The 25,192-nt window shown below is 38.8% G+C and overlaps 4 protein-coding genes across 4 annotated transcripts; all 4 read right to left on the reverse strand.

The window, feature by feature from the left end:
* Positions 1 to 1,807: 1,807 nt before the first annotated feature.
* Positions 1,808 to 3,705, reverse strand: LOC122882545 (P2Y purinoceptor 1-like). The gene is made up of 2 exons (XM_044210038.1): positions 3,483 to 3,705; positions 1,808 to 3,209 (listed from the first exon to the last, which is right to left on the reverse strand). The coding sequence occupies exons 1-2, from the start codon at positions 3,658 to 3,660 to the stop codon at positions 2,638 to 2,640; spliced, it is 750 nt and encodes a 249-aa protein (XP_044065973.1). The 5' UTR covers positions 3,661 to 3,705; the 3' UTR covers positions 1,808 to 2,637.
* Positions 3,706 to 7,166: 3,461 nt separating this feature from the next.
* LOC122882536 (P2Y purinoceptor 1-like) lies at positions 7,167 to 15,230 on the reverse strand. The gene is made up of 2 exons (XM_044210026.1): positions 14,615 to 15,230; positions 7,167 to 7,786 (listed from the first exon to the last, which is right to left on the reverse strand). The coding sequence occupies exons 1-2, from the start codon at positions 15,213 to 15,215 to the stop codon at positions 7,401 to 7,403; spliced, it is 987 nt and encodes a 328-aa protein (XP_044065961.1). The 5' UTR covers positions 15,216 to 15,230; the 3' UTR covers positions 7,167 to 7,400.
* Positions 15,231 to 18,348: 3,118 nt separating this feature from the next.
* Positions 18,349 to 20,584, reverse strand: LOC122882540 (P2Y purinoceptor 1-like). Its single transcript, XM_044210031.1, has one exon. The coding sequence runs from the start codon at positions 19,921 to 19,923 to the stop codon at positions 18,937 to 18,939; it is 987 nt and encodes a 328-aa protein (XP_044065966.1). The 5' UTR covers positions 19,924 to 20,584; the 3' UTR covers positions 18,349 to 18,936.
* A 1,014-nt stretch (positions 20,585 to 21,598) lies between these two features.
* On the reverse strand, positions 21,599 to 23,469 carry LOC122882541 (P2Y purinoceptor 1-like). Its single transcript, XM_044210033.1, has 2 exons — positions 23,328 to 23,469; positions 21,599 to 23,054 (listed from the first exon to the last, which is right to left on the reverse strand). The coding sequence occupies exons 1-2, from the start codon at positions 23,467 to 23,469 to the stop codon at positions 22,504 to 22,506; spliced, it is 693 nt and encodes a 230-aa protein (XP_044065968.1). The 3' UTR covers positions 21,599 to 22,503.
* Between the last annotated feature and the right edge of the window lie 1,723 nt (positions 23,470 to 25,192).

A 25,192-nucleotide genomic window follows, 5' to 3' on the forward strand; every position in this document is an offset into this window, starting at 1 on the left:
TATAGACAAAATAAAGTGCAGAACAAAGACAGTACTTAACTATTGCTTTAAGAACAGCTTTCATATATTTGGTTCTGATTAATCAAAGACTTGCAAATATTTTTAAAATTGAGCTTGGAAGCCCATTGTTTAAAGAAACAATGCCTAGACTCGAACCACATAATAATAATAATAATAATAATTATAATAATAAAACTTTATTTATAGAGCACTTATCAAAACAAAGTACAAAGTGCTTCACAACAAGAAAAATAAAATAACACAGTGAATGACGAAATATAAAGAAATAAAACACATGAAATACAGAAAAGCAATAAAATAAACAGTAAAATAAACAGCCAGTTCACGTAAAATCAGGATATGCTTTCAGATAAAAATGTGTTTTGAGACGAGATTTAAACGAAGACACTGACTCAGACAACCTAATTTCTTCGGGCAAGTTGTTCCAGAGCCTCGGGGCCCTGATAGCAAAAGCTCTGTCCCCCTTAGTTTTCATCCTGGACTCAGGAACAGACAGGAGACCCCTGCCCGAAGATCTCAAACTACGTGAAGGTTCATAAGGGATTACAAGGTCTAAAATATAATCTGGGGCCAGGCCATGAAGAGCCTTAAAAGTAATCAACAAGATCTTAAAATCAATCCTAAAACCAACAGGGTCCCTGTTGGAGGCTAAAACAGGTGTTATGTGGTCATACTTCTTGGTCCTGGTTAACAGCCTAGCAGCTGAGTTTTGTACAGTCTGCAGTCGTGTCTGAGCTTTTTGATTAAGACAAGTGAACAGGCTGTTACAATAATCAAGGCGTGAGGAGATAAAAGCATGCACAACAGTTTCTGCATCACTAAGATTTAAAATAGATCGTATTTTTGCAATGTTTCTGAGGTGATAGAAACATGATTGGACAAGCTTAGTAATATGTTGCTCAAAACATAAATTGCTATCAAACAGGACACCAAGATTTCTTGCAACAGGCTTGATATGTTGTGACAGGTTACCAGTGGATGGCAGTATTTGTTTAGTGATGTGTTGGGGCCCAATAACAAGGATTTCAGTTTTATTTGAGTTGAGCTGAAGAAAATTTATCGACATCCAATTTTTTATGTCAGACAGGCAGTCCTGCAGAGAACTCACCATACTAAGGTCAGTGGGCTTGACAGGGAGGTACAACTGTGTGTCATCCGCATAACAATGAAAAGAAATACCATGTCTGCGGATTACATCACCCAAGGGAAGCATGTATAAGGAGAACAATATTGGTCCCAGAATTGAACCTTGAGGCACACCATACTTGATATGGGAAAAGGATGACTTGAAGTTATTAATGCTAACACAGAATTTCCTATTGGACAGATAAGATGCACATATGTTTAACCAATGGACCCAATTATTTTATCTGTGATGGAAAATGTACCATATAATGCTGTTTAGGTGTAACATTATGGTCTGGAAAAAGCTCCTTCCAATGCTTCAAATGATTTTCAACGAGTAACTTCAGCCTAGACACAATCAAATCTATGTCGATCTGTACGATCTCAGTGAGGAATAATTACTGATATTTTGGGTGCTCTCTCTTTTGTTTTTACCTCCAAATGAAGTGGTTTGAACTGGCTAAACTGCAGGCTTTTGACAACCTGTCTGATCGTCCCAATGCTTGTGTTTCTTGCCCTGACCGAGTCTGTTGTGGCGATGTCACGGAGTTCCCAGATCTCAGCAATTGTGTTATGAATGATGGCCAAAACTAGCACCACAAAAAGTTGTTATGAACCAGAATTATCCTGTAATATACCATGACATGATTATCACCGTCTAGGTCTAGAAGAACTTCTGTACTCTCTCTGCTTTTACTGTACTGGAATCACTCAAAATGCAGGTAATTTAATAGATTCTGTGAGTTGAGAAAATCGTGAGGTATAATTGAGAATGTGCACTGTATCATAAATATACATAAAATACATACTGTTTACAGTGTATTTGTACTATCTACTTCCTACGGTGGCTGACATGGGCAATGCACTGCAAATTAAGAAAACGCATGCAAATAGACAAAACACAAGCAAATTTTTAAAGCATCTTCATTAATTTGACAACACATGCGGAGCATTTAGAAAACAAGCTGCAAATACAGCAACGCGCTGTAAAAACAGACAACACAACCAAATACACAAACGCTGTGTGGGTTTTTGCAGCTCGTTTCTGTATTTGCAGCTTGTTTTTCTAAATGCTGGGAGGTAGAAAACAAATGTGTGGTTCTTAAATTGCAGTGCATAACCGTATTTGAGATCATGCATGGCACTAGGCCTGCCCACCCCCAACCACATAAAATCTTTATCTCCCCACCAACCTGTTCTAAAAGAGAACAGTGACACACCAAGTGTTGTGGTTTATCTGAATTTCCCCTTGATTTGGAACATTTGTCAGCATGTGGTCACAGCATCATGACAAAAACAAAGCTCAAAAATGGAACACCTTACAGAAAAAGTATTATTCAAGCAAAGAATGCAATACTTATGAGAAAATGACATTCACATTGTAATCAATTAACACCACTAGTTGTTATGGACAGCTACATGAAAAAGTTGCAAGAGCTGCTGTTTGAGCTATTTGTCTTTAAACAGTTAATGTTAAAATCTTAACTCTTGTTAAACTTCATCTGCGGTTTGTGCCACAGGCACACGCCCAGAGTTTGACAGAAACAAACGGCTGAACATCTGACGAGCTTGCTGGAGTAGTCGTCTGAGCTGAGCAGGAATATCTTCATTTCCATGGAGGTAAACCAGAGGGTTGAGAGCACTGTTCAGACACACAAGGCCACGACTTATCTGATGAGCAATGTAGACTCCATTAAACCATCCATGGCAAATCCTCTGTTTGGACAGAACTCTTGACAAGAGGTTGAGGTTCTTGAATACATGATGGGGGATGTAACAAACAGAGAAGAGAAGAATCAAGATGAACAACAACTTAAAGCTTCTCTGTTTCAGTATCTTGTCAATGGTATTTTTGCGGCAGAGAACGACAATCACATGTCCATAGCAGCACAGTGTGATGAGGAACGGGATACAAAACCCAGTGATTGTCCATCCGAAGCTGTATTTCAGGTAATCCTCAACATGGATCTTACTGGTAGTATCGTAACATTTCCCACTGCTGTTTCCAAATGTTTTGGTGTAGAACATGTCTGGAAGACTTTGAACGCTCACCAACAGCCAAACTGTGATCGAGATAGCCACAGAGTGAGTCAGAGTTATTCTTCCCATCACTCTCATTGGATGGACAATGCTCAGGTATCTGTACACACTTATACAAGTAAGGAACCCAATGCTGCCATATAAATTCAGGTTGAAGCAGAATCTTGTTATCTTGCAGAATTCATCTCCAAAGATCCATTTACTCCCCATAAAGTAGTACACCACCAAAAATGGGAGTGTGATCAGATACAAAATATCTGCAAGTCCAAGGTTGAGAACAAAAACATTGACATTACCCAGTTTCTTCCAGTTGTGCAGCAGAGACTTCAGTCCCCATCCATTAGCTACCAGTCCAATGATGAATACTAAGATGTAAACAGGAGGCAGGAATCTGTGTTCAAAGTTAAAGCTGACACGAGGACAAGAGGTTCGATTCATTCTCTTGTCTGAAGTGAAGTTGTTACAAACAGACATACTTCCTGTGTGGATGATCTGGCTTATGAGAAGTGAAAGAAATGACCTACTATTGACTTCCTGCTGTCTCAACTATAAATTTGAGATCAAAGATCTATGTGCAACATTTCTGCACGTGCATGAAAGCTCACAACCGCAGCTCATTACTGTATCATTTGAAAAGCACTATATAAAAATCTTTACGACACATCACGGTGGATAAAGTCTCTTGGTTAGAGAAACTTGTGATTTCTCAACACAGACTTTCTGTTGAGCATATTGTTTTATAATCTTAATATGGGAGTGAACAGACAGTGGAAGTCCACATGATCTAATAAGGTGTAAACAAACAGTTCTATATGTTAGTGCTAAAACAAAACAACAGTCTAGGATTGATGCACTACTCCTCCTACGATGTACAACATTCAATGAAAAAAGGAACGTTTACTTTAACAAGTTCAACTCTGTAATCTCAGATTTAAAGCGATAAATGAGCTCTCAAAATTAAAAATACTCCTAGTGTTACGGACAGAACCACCGGAGGCAATGGTAAGGAGACTGAGAGAGTTTATTGCAACACAGAAGTAATACGGAGTGATATGATACTGTCCTTGATCTTACTACTGGCGGAATAGTGTGGGCACTGGGGCGACACACACAGAGGACTGGAGATACACAGGAGCTCAGGAGACTGGAGACAGACGGGAGCCAGGAGTCGGAGCGACACACTCAGGGGACTGGAGACAGACAGGAGCCGGGGTTCAGGGTTCCAAGTGGTAGCTATCCAAACGTGACGTCGTGGGGGAGTCCGTGGGGTATTCAAAGGTAGGTAGCGTAACTCTGTCCTTCCTATGAACGAGACCGGACACTGACTGAGGTGAGGAGCTGGGTTATATAGGGAGTAGAGTGGCTGATTATGTGCAGGTGTGCGATGGGTGACAGGTGCTGGGAATTAATACTCAGGTGAGGAGGTGAGATGTGGCTGTGATGTGGTGGAGAGAACATGACAGACTGTGACACCTAGAAGGAGACAGGGCAGATCTTGCTGCCCAATATATATCGACATGCCACAACCTGAGGCACAGTGAATGACCTACACACACATACATACACATAAAAACAGTTTTAACTTTTTGTATTTTAACTGCAAGTCTACAATTTATTATTATCCTGTCTTAATTATCTGTTTATATTTTAATATCATAATTCTTCTGTTCATGTATGTTTTTATTTTACACTTGCTTTGGCAATGTTAACATCTGTTTCCCATGCCAATAAAGCCCAATTTAATTGAAATTGATTTGACTGAATGTTTCAGTCAGAATTCCCACATATAGCTCCTTAACAGTTTTAGCTCAGAAAATACAGGTTTGTGAAATTGTTCATGACATACAAATGTGTAAACAGTTTGAGTGATACAGGAGTACACACACGGGACGGTAAGAGTCTCCCTCTGGTGGTTGAGTTCCTACTTCAGAGAGAAAACACCCACTAAACTTTTCTGAACATTCATAACATCTTCAGACTTAAAGATTTAGTGAAATTATTCTTTAATTGATCGAAAAAACATGTTACATGTAAAATCACAAATACACAAACCAAAATTATACTCACATGCATACCTAATTCTTCTAAATATATTATTACTTTATTATTGTAAACAGTCAATTATGGTCAATTAACAAAAATCTGACTAACAGCATGGATTTCAAGCTTATTGACTTTGCAAAATTTAAAAAATTAGCATATGGAAGCCTATGAGGGACGATATTAAAATGATTATATATAGTATTATTAGAAGGTTGAGAACAAACACATTGATGATCTTCAGCTTCTTCCAGTTGTGCAGCAGAGACTTCAGTCCCCATCCATTAGCTACTAGACCAATGATGAATACTAAGATGTAAACAGGAGGCAGGAATCTGTGTGTAAAGTCGAAGCTGACATGCGGACAGGAGGTGTTCTTCATTCTGTCTCCTGAAAAGCAGCAAATAAAATCTTGACAGTTAATTACAGTGGTGCAATGATGTCTTGAATGGTTGACATCACTGAGGCGATGTATCTTTAAAGAATGCTTCATGATCAACTTTTTTTTTTCTTAGAATCTCCTCAAGGTGGGAGTAAACAAAAGAATTATACATGTGATCTCCTAAGGCGGGTAGATGCAAAAATAAAATGGTATTTTAAGGTTTAAGGTGACACTTAGTATGTCCATAGATGGCTCAAATGTAGCAGCAGTGTAACAACACAAAGTATAAATGCATGATATCAATAGATGATGTATGTAATCAGATGTAAGGTAAGGTGTAAAATGACACCTCATTCTTCCCCTGTTCTGTGTGAACAGATAGAAAGAAACTGGGTGAGAAGCCAATGGGTGCATGTCAGCATCAGAGTTTCAGTTTTCATGTCTAACAGTATTGTACAGAGCTGCTTTTCAGATTTTGGGGCCATGTCAAGTCTCAGGTCTTAATAAACCAAATCCAACAAGTCAAGATGCAAGTCTGTCGAGTCTCTGAATGCTGACCTTGTCCATTAAAGATCAAGTCTGGTCATTTTCTATTTTTGTCTTATTGTCAACAGATTCCATGAAAAGACCAAAACCACCAATGAACTGATCCTACTAACAAGTGCCGTCTGTGTATCATAGCCTGACATATGTTATTCCTCTGTGCCAAAGAGCTCCATTGTTTTCCAAAAACTATAACAAAACACATCAGTGAGCCACACCGTTGCACTGGGTGACATGTTCCTTCATTACCATGAATACATACACTGTACTTTATTTTGAGTCATTCCAACATACACTGCCCTGCTCCCTAAAATACTCACAAGAGCACCAAATGTGTATTAATCCACAGCTAAAACTAGTCCCAGACAAATACACATTTACTCCACTTAAATAACGTTTGCTAAAAAAATACAGTGCCCAGCTGTTTTCGGAAAACATTTTACAAACAAAACTATATATTACTGACCCGTTTTTTAAAATTCACAGAATCTTTATGCTGAGGTTGTAGTGATAAGTGTTGGATTATATTGGCCTCGCTGTACACCTGCATGAATATGACTGGATGTTACTAGCCACACAGTTGTGAATGAGTCAATGATCTTGAAGCATATATGAAACAAGTGATGCCAATCAGCCATTACGAGCCCAACTTCAATTCTCTGCCTGAACTAACGCTATGCTTCATTCAAAGTCTGTTATTTAGTGAAGGATTTGAAGTGTGAGATTTTCAAGGATGTCTGCAGAATTGTATCAGAGGTTGCATCTCCTTAGTGATTTGCAGTTGATGCAGGCTTGTCAAAGTCAGTGAAGCGAATACAACGTTATTCCTGTTTACAGTATATTAATAAGACACAATTCTCTGACAAGTTCCTGCTTTAAACCAAGAGACCATGCATGGCACTGGGCCTCCCCACCCCCAACAACATTCAGTAATGTGGTCATTAACACCCCACAAACCAGGTCTGAAAATAAAGAAGTGAAACACCAAGGTGGTTAATCTGAATTTCCTGTTTAATTGGAACATTTGTCTGCATGTGATAACAGTATCATGACAAACACAAAGATCAAGAATGTACAGCAAAAGTATTATTCAAGCAAAGAATGCAATACTTAAGAGAAAATGACATTAACATTGTAATCAATTTACAGTACACCACTAGTTGTGATGAACAGCTGCATGAAAAAGTTGCAAGAGCTGCTGTTTGAGCTATTTGTCTTTAAACAGTTAATGTTAAAATCTTAACTCTTGTTAAGCTTCATCTGCGGTTTGTGCCACAGACACACGCCCGGAGTTTGACAGAAGCAAACGGCTGAACATCTGACGAGCTTGCTGGAGTAGTCGTCTGAGCTGAGCAGGAATATCTTCATTTCCATGGAGGTAAACCAGAGGGTTGAGAGCACTGTTCAGACACACAAGGCCACGACTTATCTGATGAGCAATGTAGACTCCATTAAACCATCCATGGCAAATCCTCTGTTTGGACAGAACTCTTGACAAGAGGTTGAGGTTCTTGAATACATGATGGGGGATGTAACAAACAGAGAAGAGAAGAATCAAGATGAACAACAACTTCAAGCTTCTCTGTTTCAGTATCTTGTCAATGGTATTTTTGCGGCAGAGAACGACAATCACATGTCCATAACAGCCCAGTGTGATGAGGAACGGGATACAAAACCCAGTGAGTGTCCTTCCAAAGCTGTATTTCAGGTAATCCTCAACATAGATCTTACTGGTGGTATCGTAACATCCTACACTGCTGTTTCCAAATGTTTTGGTGTAGAACATGTCTGGAAGACTTTGAACGCTCACCAACAGCCAAACTGTGATCGAGATAGTCACAGAGTGAGTCCGAGTTATTCTTCCCATCACTCTCATTGGATGGACAATGCTCAGGTATCTGTACACACTTATACAAGTAAGGAACCCAATGCTGCCATATAAATTCATGTTGAAGCAGAATCTTGTTATCTTGCAGAATGCATCTCCAAAGATCCATTTACTCCCCATAAAGTAGTAGACCACCAAAAATGGGAGTGTGATCAGATACAAAATATCTGCAAGTCCAAGGTTGAGAACAAAAACATTGACGTTACCCAGTTTCTTCCAGTTGTGCAGCAGAGACTTCAGTCCCCATCCATTAGCTACCAGTCCAATGATGAATACTAAGATGTAAACAGGAGGCAGGAATCTGTGTCCAAAGTCTAAGCTGACATGAGGACAAGAGGTTCGATTCATTCTCTTGTCTGAAGTGAAGTTGGTACAAACCTTGTCCTGTGTGGATGATCTGGCTTATAAGAGGTGAAAGAAATGAGCTACTATTTGTTCAAAGAAGACTTCCTGTTTGACGCCCTGCTGTCTCAACTATGAATTTGAGATCAAAGATAAATGTATGTGGTAGGGTGGGCGATATGGCCCTAAAATATCATCACAATACTTCAGGGTATTTCTGCGATAACAACATTCTTAACGATATGACAAAAATATGAATAGGAATATATATGTGTCTATTGAAAATATTATATATAATATTTAAAGGAATACATTACCCTATTTCTAGTAAATTATTTCTTATTTCACCATTTTAATTCTACTTAATCCTCCTTACTATTTTAATCTGCACACCTTGCTTTTCCCTCCAGTTCTCTCTCCCCCGCCCCGCTTCTTTCTGTTTCTTTTTCTCCCTGTATGTGTTGACTTTCTTCGTAAGCAGTATGTTTTATAAAGTCGCGCAAAAAACACAACTCGCGTTTTGTACTTTTTCACCCTCATGTCCGTTTTCATAGTAGCTTTGTGTGCTGAGTGTGGAGGAGGCTTGTTGTTAATGGCATAGTCTATCGAAACGATCGAAACCAACGTGGTACGATCGCAGATGGCGGCGTTAATATACCTGAGTGGCCAGACCAAGCAAAGTCTATGTGTGGGAAACACTGCTTGATCTTTTGTAACCAAACCACTTCCACTACTGAAGTAGCTCCCATTTCTGGAATCAACTCTCTTTCTGGAATGTTGCCATTATCACGATATGATTTTGTTTTTATCATACTAAATGATATGATATGGTACTCCCCTATTACGTGCAACATCTTCGCACGTTACGTGCATGGAAGCTTTTCCATTTGCTTGCTTGTGCACAACCACTGCTCATTATTCTATCATTTGAAAAGCGCCAGTGTTGTGCAAGTTCACGCTTCACAAGAGCTAGCTCAAAGTTCACTTCACACAGATTTAAACGAACTAGGTCACATTCATTCACAATTTTGAATTTTGAACTAAACCAAAAAATGAACTAATTCGTGTTTATTTCTTCCAATTGTTTTTCTTTACAAAATGCTGTGAGTTTGATTTGGGTGGAGGAACTTTGCGGCAGTTGGCTCGTGGTCTTACACCTTTAATGATTTCTTGTGATCATCATTCACTCGCACATATTTCCCAGACTGGTCAGATGATTCAGCTTAATGTGTCGTTTCAAAAATCTGTGACGCATCAGATTCTGTGACCCAAAACACAATTTCACAAAAACAAAATTACAATAGACATTTAATATTAGAAAGCCGATTATTAAAAGAGAGACAATATTTTTTGAGAAACATTTACAGAATATATACATAAGAATAAAAAAATAACTGTGCAGGAGAGTTGGTAAGCTGAAGACTTGTACAGACTTTTAAACAATATTGTGCAGAGCTGTTTTTAAGTTGTTTGGGGCAAGTCTGAATTAAGTCTCAGGTCTAAATAAGCAAACTGCAAAACAAGGCTAGCGGCTCTGTGAGGCTGTAATGCTCATTCTAAAGAAAAAACACTGTTAGATAAAATTATAGATCCCAAGTTTATTTTTGATGCTTAGCAGACGCGGTGAAGTTAATGTGAAAATTGGCCAGAGGGTGGTCTCAGTCAAGGTCAATTCAAGATTTTAGCTAACCTCTATCAAAAGGTTTATCATGTTATGAGCACTAAAGTGAAAGAGATATGTGTGGCAGTGCAACATAGTTCTTCTTTTTGTGTGTGTGTGTTTGTGAGGGTGGTGTAAGCAGAAAGGTCATCATATGGGGTTTTGTGAGCAAGAATGTGAAAATGAAATGATGATGCAAGTGAGAGAAATGAGTAGACAATTAGGGGAATTTGGCACAGGGAAACTGGATCAATGAACAGATTAAACAAACACCTTCACACAACTATACTTCACTCAGTATGCGGCATGCACCCGGCAAAATAAGTGTAACATTCGCTCTCCGTCTAGCTCTGGTTTGGTCTAAAAATGTCCTCTTCCACGGTTGATTACCAGATGGGCAAAATAAACCGTTCAGTTCAGCCAACATTGCAGTAATTAAGCATGGCTAATGGCAACGTGTTGCAGCTACAGGATTTAATGATTAAACACAGTGTGTCAGATGCCTTGACTAGTCCAGCCTGGTCTAGGATTTGCATTTAGGAGAATCATTTGGCAGAGGTCCTGAATAATACTGTAAACTGTTCATTACAACTCTTGGTGTCTACAGACTAAGAGGCATTGTGAATAGGCTTCGATAGTTTGCAGAAATGAAAGACAACTGTGTCATCATCAATAAATAAAGAACTAGCAGATAAATAAACCTGTGTGATACAATGACTCACACAGCTGCAGTGAGCCAAGTGTTAACATTACTCATACTAAACAAAAAGAAGAAGACAAGTATGAAGCTCCTTTTTTGAGTGGAATTTTTTAGAGGCCAAACTCTGGCCTCTAGTTTCGCAGTGTGGTTCATCAGCCTGCGCTGGCAGATAGAAGCGACGAAAAACACACACACACACACACACACACATTAATCATAATAAGAAATTAAATTGTTCTCCAAAGCCAAATTTAAGAAGAGCCTGCCATAGATAATGTCATTCAAGGTGGTCTAAAGCTTTCTTTACATCCACTGACAGCAGCGGGCGTGCATGCACATGACTAACCTTTTTTAAAGAAAGGTTAGTCATGTCTTGGTGTAGAATTATATATATATATATATATATATATATATATATATATATAATTTATATATTTATATTTATTTATATATATATATAAACATTTTGTAGTCTATGAGCTAATATCTAACAGGAACAGTTTTATTTCAGAATTAAAAATATAGGGAGGGCGGAAACTAGAAACAGATGCAGCATTTTTTATGTCAGAGGGATATAATAGCTATATCTGAAATGCACTTTTAAAATGGCAGCAATTAATAAGCCTAGCAACAGAGGCCCCAAGTGGAGCCAGAAAGACAAAAACTCTAGAGTGTTTACTATCCCCTCCTGATGTTTTGCCATAGTTCATACCTTTCACTATTTGCTCAAATTCTAAGAGACATTGGGAAGTACAGAACAGTAAGCTCGTTGGTTTTTACGTTTTCTCAAGCGGTGTTACCGTAGCGATGCGGTTCAGGAAAAGGTATTTCACAAAGGTATTTGTAACAGCCCTTGGCTTGGATAAGCAAACACAGGCAGTCTCAAACTGATGCTTCACTGAGTTGTTTTTCTCAGCCACCGTAGCAAAAAACGTGAAAACTATAAAGAAATGTACGAAAATATCAGTTCATATATATATATCTACATACATAAAGCATAAACAGTACAAGATGATTGATATAGACAATGAGTTAAACACATCTTTTAAAATAATTAGCACCAAGTGAGGACATTTTTGAGTAAATCTAGTACCTGTAGTGCAAAGGTCTAGTGTACAAGGCACACGTCAAGTTAAATACAAGAAAGAAAAGTTTCCCTCATCAATGAACAACTCCTTCCGCAGTACCTGCAGTAAAAGCAGGATATTCAGATAGTTTTCTTACAACTTTTACAAATTTTTTGCCACAGCTTCTGTTAGTTCTTCAAACTCTTTGCATGTATTTCTCTTCCGTGGACGCCATGCTAGTGAAGCGCTTTACGGCAGGTGGTGAACTGGCTTTATTTGAGACGTTTCCTATGGATCTGTGCACAGGCAACTGACCAAACTGCACAGGATGTCTGCTACCTTGTGGGAAATACAGGTAACTGCGCAGTGAGCTGTTCAAATGAAACTGATAACTATAAAATAACAAACCAAGTGTTTATAAAAGGAAATGTATGAATGTACAAAAAATTAATCTGACAAATAACAATGAGAGCTAAATTAAGATCTTGGAAATAACCCAGCGGTCTGTGGTGGCCAGATAGCGACCGGTATAAATACAGTATATATCTATATGTATTATTAGTATACATAAAAGACATCCCGTTTACAGTGTATTTGTAGGACATTATCTACTTCCTGTTCTGAATCAATAGAGAGCATGCAATGGGCTGGCTAAGCCTTGGAGGGAAAAGATAGTAGTGTGCTGGTGTTTTTTCTCTCTCTTTTTATTTAATGACTACTTTTACCTCTACCTGAGTACTTTTTTGCAAAGTAACAGTACTTTTACTTGAGTACAGTTTTTGGCTACTCTACCCACCTCTGATTATTACCAAACAGTCTGTTGTAAATATCCATCACAATTTACATGCTGACTCCCTGGTTCAAATGAAAAAACTCAGTGAGGGATAATTATTGATATTTGGGTGCACTCTCTTTTGTTTTTACCTCCAAATGAAGTGGTTTGAACTGGCTAAACTGCAGGCTTTTGACAACCTGTCTGATCGTCCCAATGCTTGTGTTTCTTGCCCTGACCGAGTCTGTCGTGGCGATGTCACGGAGTTCCCAGATCTTAGCAATTGTGTTATAAATGATGGCCAAAACTATGAAAATAAAACCCAGGTTGTTATGAACTGGAATCTTCCTTTAATATACATGATTATCACTGTCTAGGTCTGGAAGGTATGTTTGTTTTCTAAATCCCAGCATTTAGAAAACAAGCTGCAAATACAGAAACCCACAACACACACAACATTTGTGTATTTGGTTCTGGTGTGTGTTTTTGCAGCTCATTTCTGTATTTGTAGCTTGTTTCCTAAATTCTGGGATGTAGAAAACAAACATACTGTTTTCTTAAATTGCAGTGCGTTAAGTTGCAGTGCCTTTTCCCTTGTCAGCCACGGTAACTTCCTGATCTGAAACAATTGAGATCATTCATGGAACTAGGCTTGCCCACCCCCAACCACATAAAATCTTTATCTCCCCACCAACCTGTTCTAAAAGAGAACAGTGACACACCAAGTGCTGTGGTTTATCTGAATTTCCCCTTGATTTGGAACATTTGTCAGCATGTGGTCACAGCATCATGACAAACACAAAGATCAAAAATGGAACACCTTACAGAAAAAGTATTATTCAAGCAAAGAATGCAATACTTGAGAAAATGACAATCTCATTCACATTGTAATCAATTTACACCACTAGTAACTAACTAACTAAATGCACTAAGCTAAAGAACACAAGGAGTGTGTGTGTATGTGAGATGGGAGCTGTGTGTGTGTGTGTGTGTGTGTGTGTGTGTGTGTGAGGATGCGCATGCCTGGGTGCATGTATGTGATCTGTGTAGGATAATGGAAAGAGGATAGTTAGTTTGCATGCAAGACCTTGCTTCTGTGTGAGGCATACCTAACATCAACATAGCATGTGGCTACCAAATAACCTAATGATGAAAATACATCACAACAATAAACCTCAGAAAAGCCAAATCAATACATGTGCATTGACAAAAGTTAATGTAGTCCTGTGCTTATCCGTGTATACTGCTATGCTATGGTATGCGCAGTTAAGCTAATGTTAACGTTACCAGTCCATGGAGGGAGAAGGGTTGTTTGGTTCTGCTTTGTTAGCTGGCGATTCCGTCGGTTGTGGATCAGCCAGGCGGGGAAGAATTGTGGTTCCGATGCAGTCAAAAGGTCTTTGCTATGCGGTTTCCACATGCGGTGTCTGGGCGTAAGAGAGAGGAGAAAGAGATCGAACAATGCAGTTTTGTTGCAGCAGGTCAATGCGGTATCAGGGTATCAGGTCACAGTCACACGAAGTGACTGGTGACGTTACAGGAGGCGACCGTCATGATGAAAGTTCAGGTGAAATAACACAAAATGAACATATTCATCTGTAAAGTGCCAGTGGTCCCAACAAAGTCAATGTTAAAATCTTAACTCTCGTTAAACTTCATCTGTGGTTTGTGCCACAGGCACACGCCCGGAGTTTGACAGAAACAAATGGCTGAACATGTGACGAGCTTGCTGGAGTAGTCGTCTGAGCTGAGCAGGAATATCTTCATTTCCATGGAGATAAACCAGAGGGTTGAGAGCACTGTTCAGACACACAAGGCCACGACTTATCTGATGAGCAATGTAGACTCCATTAAACCATCCATGGCAAATCCTCTGTTTGGACAGAACTCTTGACAAGAGGTTGAGGTTCTTGAATACATGATGGGGGATGTAACAAACAGAGAAGAGAAGAATCAAGATGAACAACAACTTCAAGCTTCTCTGTTTCTGTACCTTTTCAGTTCTCTTCATTGTCCATAAAACTGCAGCAATATGTCCATAGCAGCCCAGTGTGATGAGGAACGGGATACAAAACCCAGTGAGTGTCCTTCCGAAGCTGTATTTCAGGTAATCCTCAACATAGATCTTACTGGTGGTATCGTAACATCCTACAGTGATGTTTCCAAATGTTTTGGTGTAGAACATGTCTGGAAGACTTTGAACGCTCACCAACAACCAAACTGTGATTGAGATAGCCACAGAGGGAGTCAGAGTTATTCTTCCCATCACTCTCATTGGATGGACAATGCTCAGGTATCTGTACACACTTATACAAGTAAGGAACCCAATGCTGCCATATAAATTCAGGTTGAAGCAGAATCTTGTTATCTTGCAGAATGCATCTCCAAAGATCCATTTACTCCCCATAAAGTAGTAGACCACCAAAAATGGGAGTGTGAGCAGATACAAAATATCTGCAAGTCCAAGGTTGAGAACAAAAACATTGATGATCTTCAGCTTCTTCCAGTTGTGCAGCAGAGACTTCAGTCCCCATCCATTAGCTACCAGTCCAATGATGAATACTAAGATGTAAACAGGAGGCAGGAATCTGTGTTCAAAGTCGAAGCTGACATGCGGACAGGAGGTGTTCTTCATTCTGTCTCCTGAAAAGCAGCAAATAAAATCTTGACAGTTAATTACAGTGGTGCAATGATGTCTTGAATGGTTGACATCACTGAGGCGATGTATCTTTAAAGAATGCTTCATGATCAACTTTTTTTTTTCTTAGAATCTCCTCAAGGTGGGAGTAAACAAAAGAATTATACATGTGATCTCCTAAGGCGGGTAGATGCAAAAATAAAATGGTATTTTAAGGTTTAAGGTGACACTCAGTATGTCCATAGATGGCTCGAATGTAGCAGCAGTGTAACAACACAAAGTATAAATGCATGATATCAATAGATGATGTATGTAATCAGATGTAAGGTAAGGTGTAAAATGACACCTCATTCTTCCCCTGTTCTGTGTGAACAGATAGAAAGAAACTGGGTGAGAAGCCAATGGGTGCATGTCAGCATCGGGGTTTCAGTTTTCATGTCTAACAGTATTGTACAGAGCTGCTTTTCAGATTTTGGGGCCATGTCAAGTCTCAGGTCTTAATAAACCAAATCCAACAAGTCAAGATGCAAGTCTGTCGAGTCTCTGAATGCTGACCTTGTCCATTAAAGATCAAGTCTGGTCATTTTCTATTTTTGTCTTATTGTCAACAGATTCCATGAAAAGACCAAAACCACCAATGAACTGATCCTACTAACAAGTGCCGTCTGTGTATCATAGCCTGACATATGTTATTCCTCTGTGCCAAAGAGCTCCATTGTTTTCCAAAAACTATAACAAAACACATCAGTGAGCCACACCGTTGCACTGGGTGACATGTTCCTTCATTACCATGAATACACACACTGTACTTTATTTTGAGTCATTCCAACATACACTGCCCTGCTCCCTAAAATACTCACAAGAGCACCAAATGTATATTAATAAGACACAATTCTCTGACAAGTTCCTGTTTTAAACCACGAGACCATGCATGGCACTGGGCCTCCCCACCCCCAACAACATTCAGTAATGTGGTCATTAACACCTTACAAACCAGGTCTGAAAATAAAGAAGTGAAACACCAAGGTGGTTAATCTGAATTTCCTGTTTAATTGGAACATTTGTCTGCTAATTCACATTCATTCACAATTTAGAATTTTTAATTAAGTTCACAGTATCAAAAAATGAACTAATTCATATTTATTTCTTCCAATTTTTCCCTTTACAAAATGCTGTGTTTGATTTGGGTGGAGGAACGTTGTGGCAGTTTTTTTACACTTAAAATTACAATTTTCTACGTACAAAAAGCAGAATTATACTTACATACATACTTAAATTATTTTTGAACACTTAGTTGCTTTATCATTGTTAACAGTCATGTATGGTCCACTGTTTCACAAAAATAGAACATATATACATACACACTACATCTATATTACATATATACATAAGAATAAAAAAAAAACTGTGCAGGAGAGTTGGAAAGCTGAAGACTTGTACAGACTTTTAAACAATATTGTGCAGAGCTGTTTTTAAGTTGTTTGGGGCAAGTCTGAATTAAAGTGAAGTTAATGTGAAAATTGGCCAGAGGGTGGTCTCAAAGTCAAGGTTTTAGCTAACCTCTATCAAAAGGTTTATCATGTTATGAGCACAAAAGTGAAAGAGATATGTGTGGCAGTGCAACATAGTTCTTCTTTTTGTGTGTGTGTGTTTGTGAGGGTGGTGTAAGCAGAAAGGTCATCATATGGGGTTTTGTGAGCAAAAATGTGAAAATGAAATGATGATGCAAGTGAGAGAAATGAGTAGACAATTAGGGGAATTTGGCACAGGGAAACTGGATCAATCAATGAACAGATTAAACAAACACCTTCACACAACTATACTTCACTCAGTATGTGGCATGCACCCGGCAAAATAAGTGTAACATTCGCTCTCCGTCTAGCTCTGGTTTGGTCTCCACCAACTCTTGAGAGAAATATCTGTCTCTTTAGCTGTTAAAATGCTCCACAGTTCACCAGCTACTTGCTAACTTTGCTTGTCGACCTTTGGTGCTGGACAGGTAGCGTACAGTGGATTATCAAAGCTTTTTTGCTAATAACACCTGCTTTCTGTGGCTGGAAACAGAGTTGTTGTGAACAGTGATAGTGAACCACAATAGTAATGCTGCGCGCCACAAATCCAAAACAATGATTTGAAAGACACTAAAATGCTCCATAGAGTTCTGGGGAACTGCAGAGTCACAAATACAATGGCTAGATAAATGCACAACTGCAAAATGTCCTCTTCCACGGTTGATTACCAGATGGGCAAAATAAACCGTTCAGTTCAGCCAACATTGCAGTAATTAAGCATGGCTAATGGCAACGTGTTGCAGCTACAGGATTTAATGATTAAACACAGTGTGTCAGATGCCTTGACTAGTCCAGCCTGGTCTAGGATTTGCATTTAGGAGAATCATTTGGCAGAGGTCCTGAATAATACTGTAAACTGTTCATTACAACTCTTGGTGTCTACTGACCAAGAGGCATTGTGAATAGGCTTCGATATTTTGCAGAAATGAAAGACAACTGTGTCATCATCAATAAATAAAGAACTAGCAGATAAATAAACTTATACATTTCTAATTGCAGTGGAGTACCTTATATACGGTATTATTTAATAATTAATTTAAAGGTACTGTGTGGAGTTTTCAGAAAATCCTTGATATTTATGACACCGATGGCCATAAAGTGAACTGCAGTCAGCATCCTGTTGTTCGCGCTCCGTAGGCGCGAGCATTCGTCCTGAGCACGCTTCTGACTGTTAAAAGACCAATGGAGCCAGCACATATGGCATTTGATTTGACATTCAAATTAACCCAGAAGGTAGCCTATTTTTATTTTTTTTTTGCCCCTTTAACTGATTTTTAGCTGTTATCAGGCTAAAATAATCTTGTCTATTCTCATTCAGGTCCTTTGAAAGCACTTTGAAGATTGATTTGTGAATCCTGCATTACGTTACTGCAAGTTATCTTATCTATCAACCATGCACTGGGACAATAGATTCATGGGCATAAGTTTAATTTAATGTGTCACTGTATTGTAGCCTGAAATAGTTATGCCACATTTGAAGAACAGGGCCAAGATCATTGAACGTATTTGCATTTCTATTAACTTTATTAAAACAACAGTAAACATGTATCTTACTGACTATGGTTCTAGTTTTAAATTCACAATGAACTGCTAAAATTAATAACATGAACTGATTTTAATATACCATTTCTAAAACATTTTACATATTATTTATTCATCTCTAACGGCTTATTTATATCTGTCTACAAATGAAATTTTAGACTGGGCCACATGTTTAACAGATGTGATTGAATCCCTTTTTTAAACAACACAATAACAGCTTTGTGATCATAAAGAATGTGGATAAATATTCAATATCATACACAAAATCAAACATCTTACTTGAAACAGTTACAAATTTGGTCCTTTCTAACTCATGACACCAAGAGCATTAAAATCCCCCAATAATTAACTGTAAGTCAGATATTTCACGCTGTACTTTACTTAACAGAGCATAAAAGAAATTACTAAACACATTTATATAAAACAATTCACATACTAATAATAATACAAAAACAATTTGTGTTTATAAGTCATTCTTCCTTCCTGATAAACTGCATAGCACAAAAATGAACATAATATAGACATGGCAATTAATATTAGAAAGACAATTATGACATATACAGTATAATGTTTAACATGTTACTGTTAAGCATGTATTTCTTTTGTTAAACTTCATCTGTGATTTCTGCCACAGGCACACGCCCAGAGTTTGACAAAAACAGACGGTTGAACATCTGACGAGCTTGCTGGAGTAGTCGTCTGAGCTGAGCAGGAATATCTTCATTTCCATGGAGGTAAACCAGAGGGTTGAGAGCACTGTTCAGACACACAAGGCCACGACTTATCTGATGAGCAATGTAGACTCCATTAAACCATCCATGGCAAATCCTCTGTTTGGACAGAACTCTTGACAAGAGGTTGAGGTTCTTGAATACATGAAGGGGGATGTAACAAACAGAGAAGAGAAGAATCAAGATGAACAACAACTTCAAGCTTCTCTGTTTCAGTATCTTGTCAATGGTATTTTTGCGGCAGAGAACGACAATCACATGTCCATAGCAGCACAGTGTGATGAGGAACGGGATACAAAACCCAGTGATTGTCCATCCGAGGCTGTATTTCAGGTAATCCTCAACATGTCTCTTACTGGTGGTATCGTAACATTTCCCACTGCTGTTTCCAAATGTTTTGGTGTAGAACATGTCTGGAAGACTTTGAATGCTCACCAACAGCCAAACTGTGATCGAGATAGCCACAGAGTGAGTCAGAGTTATTCTTCCCATCACTCTCACTGGATGGACAATGCTCAGGTATCTGTACACACTTATACAAGTAAGGAACCCAATGCTGCCATATAAATTCAGGTTGAAGCAGAATCTTGTTATCTTGCAGAATGCATCTCCAAAGATCCATTTACTCCCCATAAAGTAGTAGACCACCAAAAATGGGAGTGTGAGCAGATACAAAATATCTGCAAGTCCAAGGTTGAGAACAAAAACATTGATGAGCTTTAGCTTCTTCCACTTGTGCAGCAGAGACTTCAATCCCCATCCATTAGCTACCAGACCAATGATGAATACTAAGATGTAAACAGGAGGCAAGAATCTGTGTCCAAAGTCGAAGCTGACATGCGGACAGGAGGTGTTCTTCATTCTGCCTTCTGAAAAGCAGCAAATACTGTAAAGCAAGTATGCTACGGTGCCTAGAATGGTTGATGTAACTGAAGCAATACGTCTTTAAAGACTGCTTCCTGAATCAACTTTTTTTATTCTTAGAATCTAGATGTGATCTTCTAAGTTGGGTAGATCCAATGATAAAATGCAGGATGCATTTTCATTCCACCTACTGCACTGTGTTAAGAGATTGTAACAAAGTGGGTGAAAAGCCAGTGGGTGCATGTAAGTATCAGGATCTCAGTCTTAACTTGTACAGAGTAGTTTTTATGTTGACTGGGCCAAGTCTATTAAGTTTTAGGTCTTAATAAACTTTTAAAGTGCAAGTCTATTAGGTTTTTGCTGATCATGTCAATTATAATGACACAGAACATCTTGTGGATTTCAACATGTTTTCAATGTTTTTACATTGCTGGGACCACAACACTTAAATGGTCTCTAATATAAATTTTATAAAAAAATAAATAAAACAGTGGTTCTGCTGCACTAGCAGCAGCTTGCTTAGTCTAATCTGGTCAATGATTTGCACTTTGGAGTGTAATTTTGCAGAGGCCCTGAATAAAACACAGTTTTCAGTATTATAATGGTGGTGCAATACACAGACTAAAATACATAAATCATTTTCAGCCCAGGTCAAGTTTCAAATCCTCATTTTTATGACTTATAGCTATATATGTAATTACAATGGATCAAATGACAAGTGTAAATGAAAGGGATCTCTCTTAGAAATTACAGAGAATTATGACCCAACTCTGAATTTCCCCTCAGCTCTAAGGAAGAGGCAGGGCAGACAGACAAAGTTAGCAACTAGCTGGTGAACATAGCTGAGCATTTAGCAGTTAAAGAGCCAAATCTAAAACAAAGCTAAAGGGAGAGTGAATAGACCTACATTCACCAAGTGGCCAGAAACACGGCTCCAAATTAATGATAATGTTGAAATTTTGTACAGACATTCATGGTAGGATGAACCCTACTGACTTTGGTGATCCCCTGACTTTTTCCTCTTGCGCCACCAGCAGGTTGACATTTTTGGCTTTTACTGAAATATCTTGACAACTTTTGGATGAATTAGCTTACTAAGAAATTTGGTACAGATATCCCCAGTGCCTAGAGGATTAATCGTAACAAATGTGATTTTTCTCTGACCTTTCCTGGAAACCATCAGCAAGTCAAAGTTTTCACTTATTCTGTGAAATATCTGAACAACTACTGGACAAACTAGCACAAAATCTGGTACAAACATTCATGGTTCCAAGATGATGAATCCTAACAACGTTGGTGAACTCCTCTTCTAGCGCCACCATGAGGTTGACATTTGTGGTTTTGAGTGAAACATTTCAACAACTGCTGGATGAACTGCCATGAAATTTGCTAAACACATTCAAACAACTTTGGTTTATGACCAAATACCTGTAAAACTAATGACATTCCCATCAGCCTCAGCTGCTTTGTGTTCTTTTGCTTATTTGCAAATCTTAGCACACTAACATGCCAAACTAAAATAGCGAACTTGGTATAAACATTACACCTGCTTATCATCAGTAGCATTGCCATTGTGAACCTGTTAGCATTTAGCTCAAAGCACAGCCTCACCCCTAGCATGGCTGTAGACTCTTAGTCTTGTTACAGTAAGTTTATATTTGGGAGATAGAAGGCAAGGCAAGGCAAGTTTATTTGTATTGCACATTTCAACAACAAGGCAAGTCAAAGTGCTTTACATAAAACATTAAAGCGACATAGGGCAATATTAAAGGACATTTAAATACAATTAAAAAGAGTTCAACAGAAAATAAAAACAAGATAAAACAGGAGCGTAAACGTTAAAGTGCCATGTAAGAAATGAATCATTTGATTTCATAAAAGGCAGCGGCAAACAGAAAAGTCTTCAGCCTTGATTTAAAAGAACGGCTGAAGGTTGAAGACAGCAGTTGGCCTTTGAGATTTTTACTGGAAGCAATTGTAAAACAAATTCAAATGTTGGTGATTACAAATCAGATAAAGATAAGGAACCAAGTAGCCTGGCCACCCAATGAGTTTTTAAAGGGCTTAATGAGCCAGCGGGTTGTTGGATTTTCTCAACCTATACTTAATCAAAATTACTACTATTTCCATACAGTAAAATCAAGTTGGAGTGGGAGAGATTTTGCACAATAATGCTGAAATAGTTGTTTACATCTGTAATATGTCTTGTTTTCTTTCGAAGGCACATTGTGCTTGGTAGAGATTATGCATACAGTACCAGTACCACTATTGACACGTGCATCTGTTGCAGTCAGTGAAGCTCATATCCTGTTTATTTATACATTCGCAAGTACCTGTTTTAACACAATGCAGATCATGCCGAGCACTGAGCCTCCCCACCACAATACATGGTCCTATTCTCTAAGAAAGTGAACAGTCACATTTTCAGAATAGTTTAAGTGAATTTTCTTTTTCTTTTTTCTTCTTAACAGCAATATGGTCACCACAGAGATTAAAATCTTGACCCACTATAATAAACGTGTTATGGTGGTAGATGATGCAATACAGTTGTTAAATTTAATTCACATATCAGAAAATTTACACCAGGGGGATTTGACTAGGGGTGGTTGAGAGCCGTATGACAGCTTGACGAGCTTGCTGGAGTAGTCGTCTGAGCTGAGCAGGAATATCTTCATTTCCATGGAGGTAAACCAGAGGGTTGAGAGCACTGTTCAGACACACAAGGCCACGACTTATCTGATGAGCAATGTAGACTCCATTAAACCATCCATGGCAAATCCTCCGTTTGGACAGCACTCTTGACAAGAGGTTGAGGTTCTTGAATACATGATGGGGGATGTAACAAACAGAGAAGAGAAGGATCAAGATGAACAACAACTTCAAGCTTCTCTGTTTCAGTATCTTGTCAATGGTATTTGTGCGGCAGAGAACGACAATCACATGTCCATAGCAGCCCAGTGTGATGAGGAACGGGATACAAAACCCAGTGAGTGTCCTTCCGAAGCTGTATTTCAGGTAATCCTCAACATGTCTCTTACTGGTGGTATCGTAACATCCTACAGTGGTGTTTCCAAATGTTTTGGTGTAGAACATGTCTGGAAGACTTTGAACGCTCACCAACAGCCAAACTGTGATCGAGATAGCCACAGAGTGAGTCAGAGTTATTCTTCCCATCACTCTCATTGGATGGACAATGGCCAGGTATCTGTACACACTTATACAAGTAAGGAACCCAATGCTGCCATATAAATTCAGGTTGAAGCAGAATCTTGTTATCTTGCAGAATGCATCTCCAAAGATCCATTTACTCCCCATAAAGTAGTAGACCACCAAAAATGGGAGTGTGAGCAGATACAAAATATCTGCAAGTCCAAGGTTGAGAACAAAAACATTGACGTTACCCAGTTTCTTCCAGTTGTGCAGCAGAGACTTCAGTCCCCATCCATTAGCTACCAGTCCAATGATGAATACTAAGATGTAAACAGGAGGCAGGAATCTGTGTGTAAAGTCAAAGCTGACACGAGGACAAGTTGTGTTATCCATTTTCTTCTGGACAGCAGTTAGTACAGTACCTTCTTTCGGAGAGTGTGCTAGTCTTCTCTTCAGTTAGAAACTGATTTAAAGTGTGGGTGGTTCAGAAAAGGCTTCCTGTGTCTGGAACTACTGACTTCACAACTACATTTGAGTTTTTGCACCTGCCAGTATACAGGAAATGAGTTGGCTGGTTCGTCATACAAAGTCATCCATACTGAGTTCAAGCAACTGCTTAGACTACAAATAAAGGTTTATATGTACTTGTGTGGGGCCTCACGTGTACAGTAGATTCTCTTTCTTTTTCTGACTCCTCTGACAATACCTTGTGGGGTTTAGAAACTAAGGTTTACCACATCCTATAGTAGCGCACAGCTAGCTCACAGTAACAGTGAGCTGATGTATTCTTCTGATACTGTATTATCAGTAATATTGCAGGGACTGAGAAATAATCCTCTTGTAATATCCTATTGCAATAAAATCTTGAAATATCCTATACAGTTTAATGTGCCAACTGAAAGTCCGATACACAATACTTAATGCTTACTTAATAAATGTTGTCATTAATGGCTTTATTTGTGGTTATCAAATAATTTATTATAGCATTACAGATCAGGAATAAGCCCTTAATAATAGCAGTGTTTGGGATGGATACTGACCAGCCAAAAGGCCACCTGACTATTGCTCTTATTAATGTCTTATACTGAATCTAAAAATACAGTGGGTACGGAAAGTATTCAGACCCCTTTAAATTTTTCACTCTTTTTTTCATTGCAGCCATTTGCTAAAATCAAAAAAAGGTTCATTTTATTTCTCATTAATGTACACTCAGCACCCCATCTTGACAGAAAAAAACAGAAATGTAGAAATTTTTGCAAATTTATTAAAAAAGAAAAACTGAAATATCACATGGTCATAAGTATTCAGACCCTTTGCTGTGACACTCATATTTAACTCACATGCTGCCCATTTCTTCTGATCCTCCTTGAGATGGTTCTACGCCTTCATTGGAGTCCAGCTGTGTTTAATTAAACTGACTGGACTTGATTAGGAAAGGTACACACCTGTCTATATAAGACCTTACAGCTCACAGTGCATGTCAGAGCAAATGAGAATCATGAGGTCGAAGGAACTGCCCAAGGAGCTCAGAGACAGAATTGTGGCAAGGCACGGACCTGGCCAAGGTTACAAAAGAATTTCTGCAGCACTCAAGGTTCCTAAGAGCACAGTGGCCTCCATAATCCTTAATTGGAAGGAGTTTGGGACGACCAGAACTCTTCCTAGACCTGGCCGTCCAGCCAAACTGAGTAATCGTGGGAGAAGAGCCTTGGTGAGAGAGGTAAAGAAGAACCCAAAGATCACTGTGGCTGAGCTCCAGAGATGCAGTAGGGAGATAGGAGAAAGTTCCAGAAAGTCAACTATCACTGCAGCCTTCCACCAGTCGGGGCTTTATGGCAGAGTGGCCCGACGGAAGCCTCTCCTCAGTGCAAGACATGTGAAAGCCTGCATAGAGTTTGCCAAAAAACACATGAAGGACTCCCAGACTATGAGAAATAAGATCCTCTGGTCTGAGGAGACCAAGATTGAACTTTTTGACATTAATTGTAAGCGGTATGTGTGGAGAAAACCAGGCACTGCTCATCACCTGCCCAATACAATCCCAACAGGGAAACATGGTGGTAGCAGCATCATGCTATGGGGGTGTTTTTCAGCTGCAGGGACAGGACGACTGGTT

The sequence above is a fragment of the Siniperca chuatsi genome, linkage group LG10 (assembly GCF_020085105.1).
Source record: "Siniperca chuatsi isolate FFG_IHB_CAS linkage group LG10, ASM2008510v1, whole genome shotgun sequence".
NCBI classification, from domain to species: domain Eukaryota; kingdom Metazoa; phylum Chordata; class Actinopteri; order Centrarchiformes; family Sinipercidae; genus Siniperca; species Siniperca chuatsi.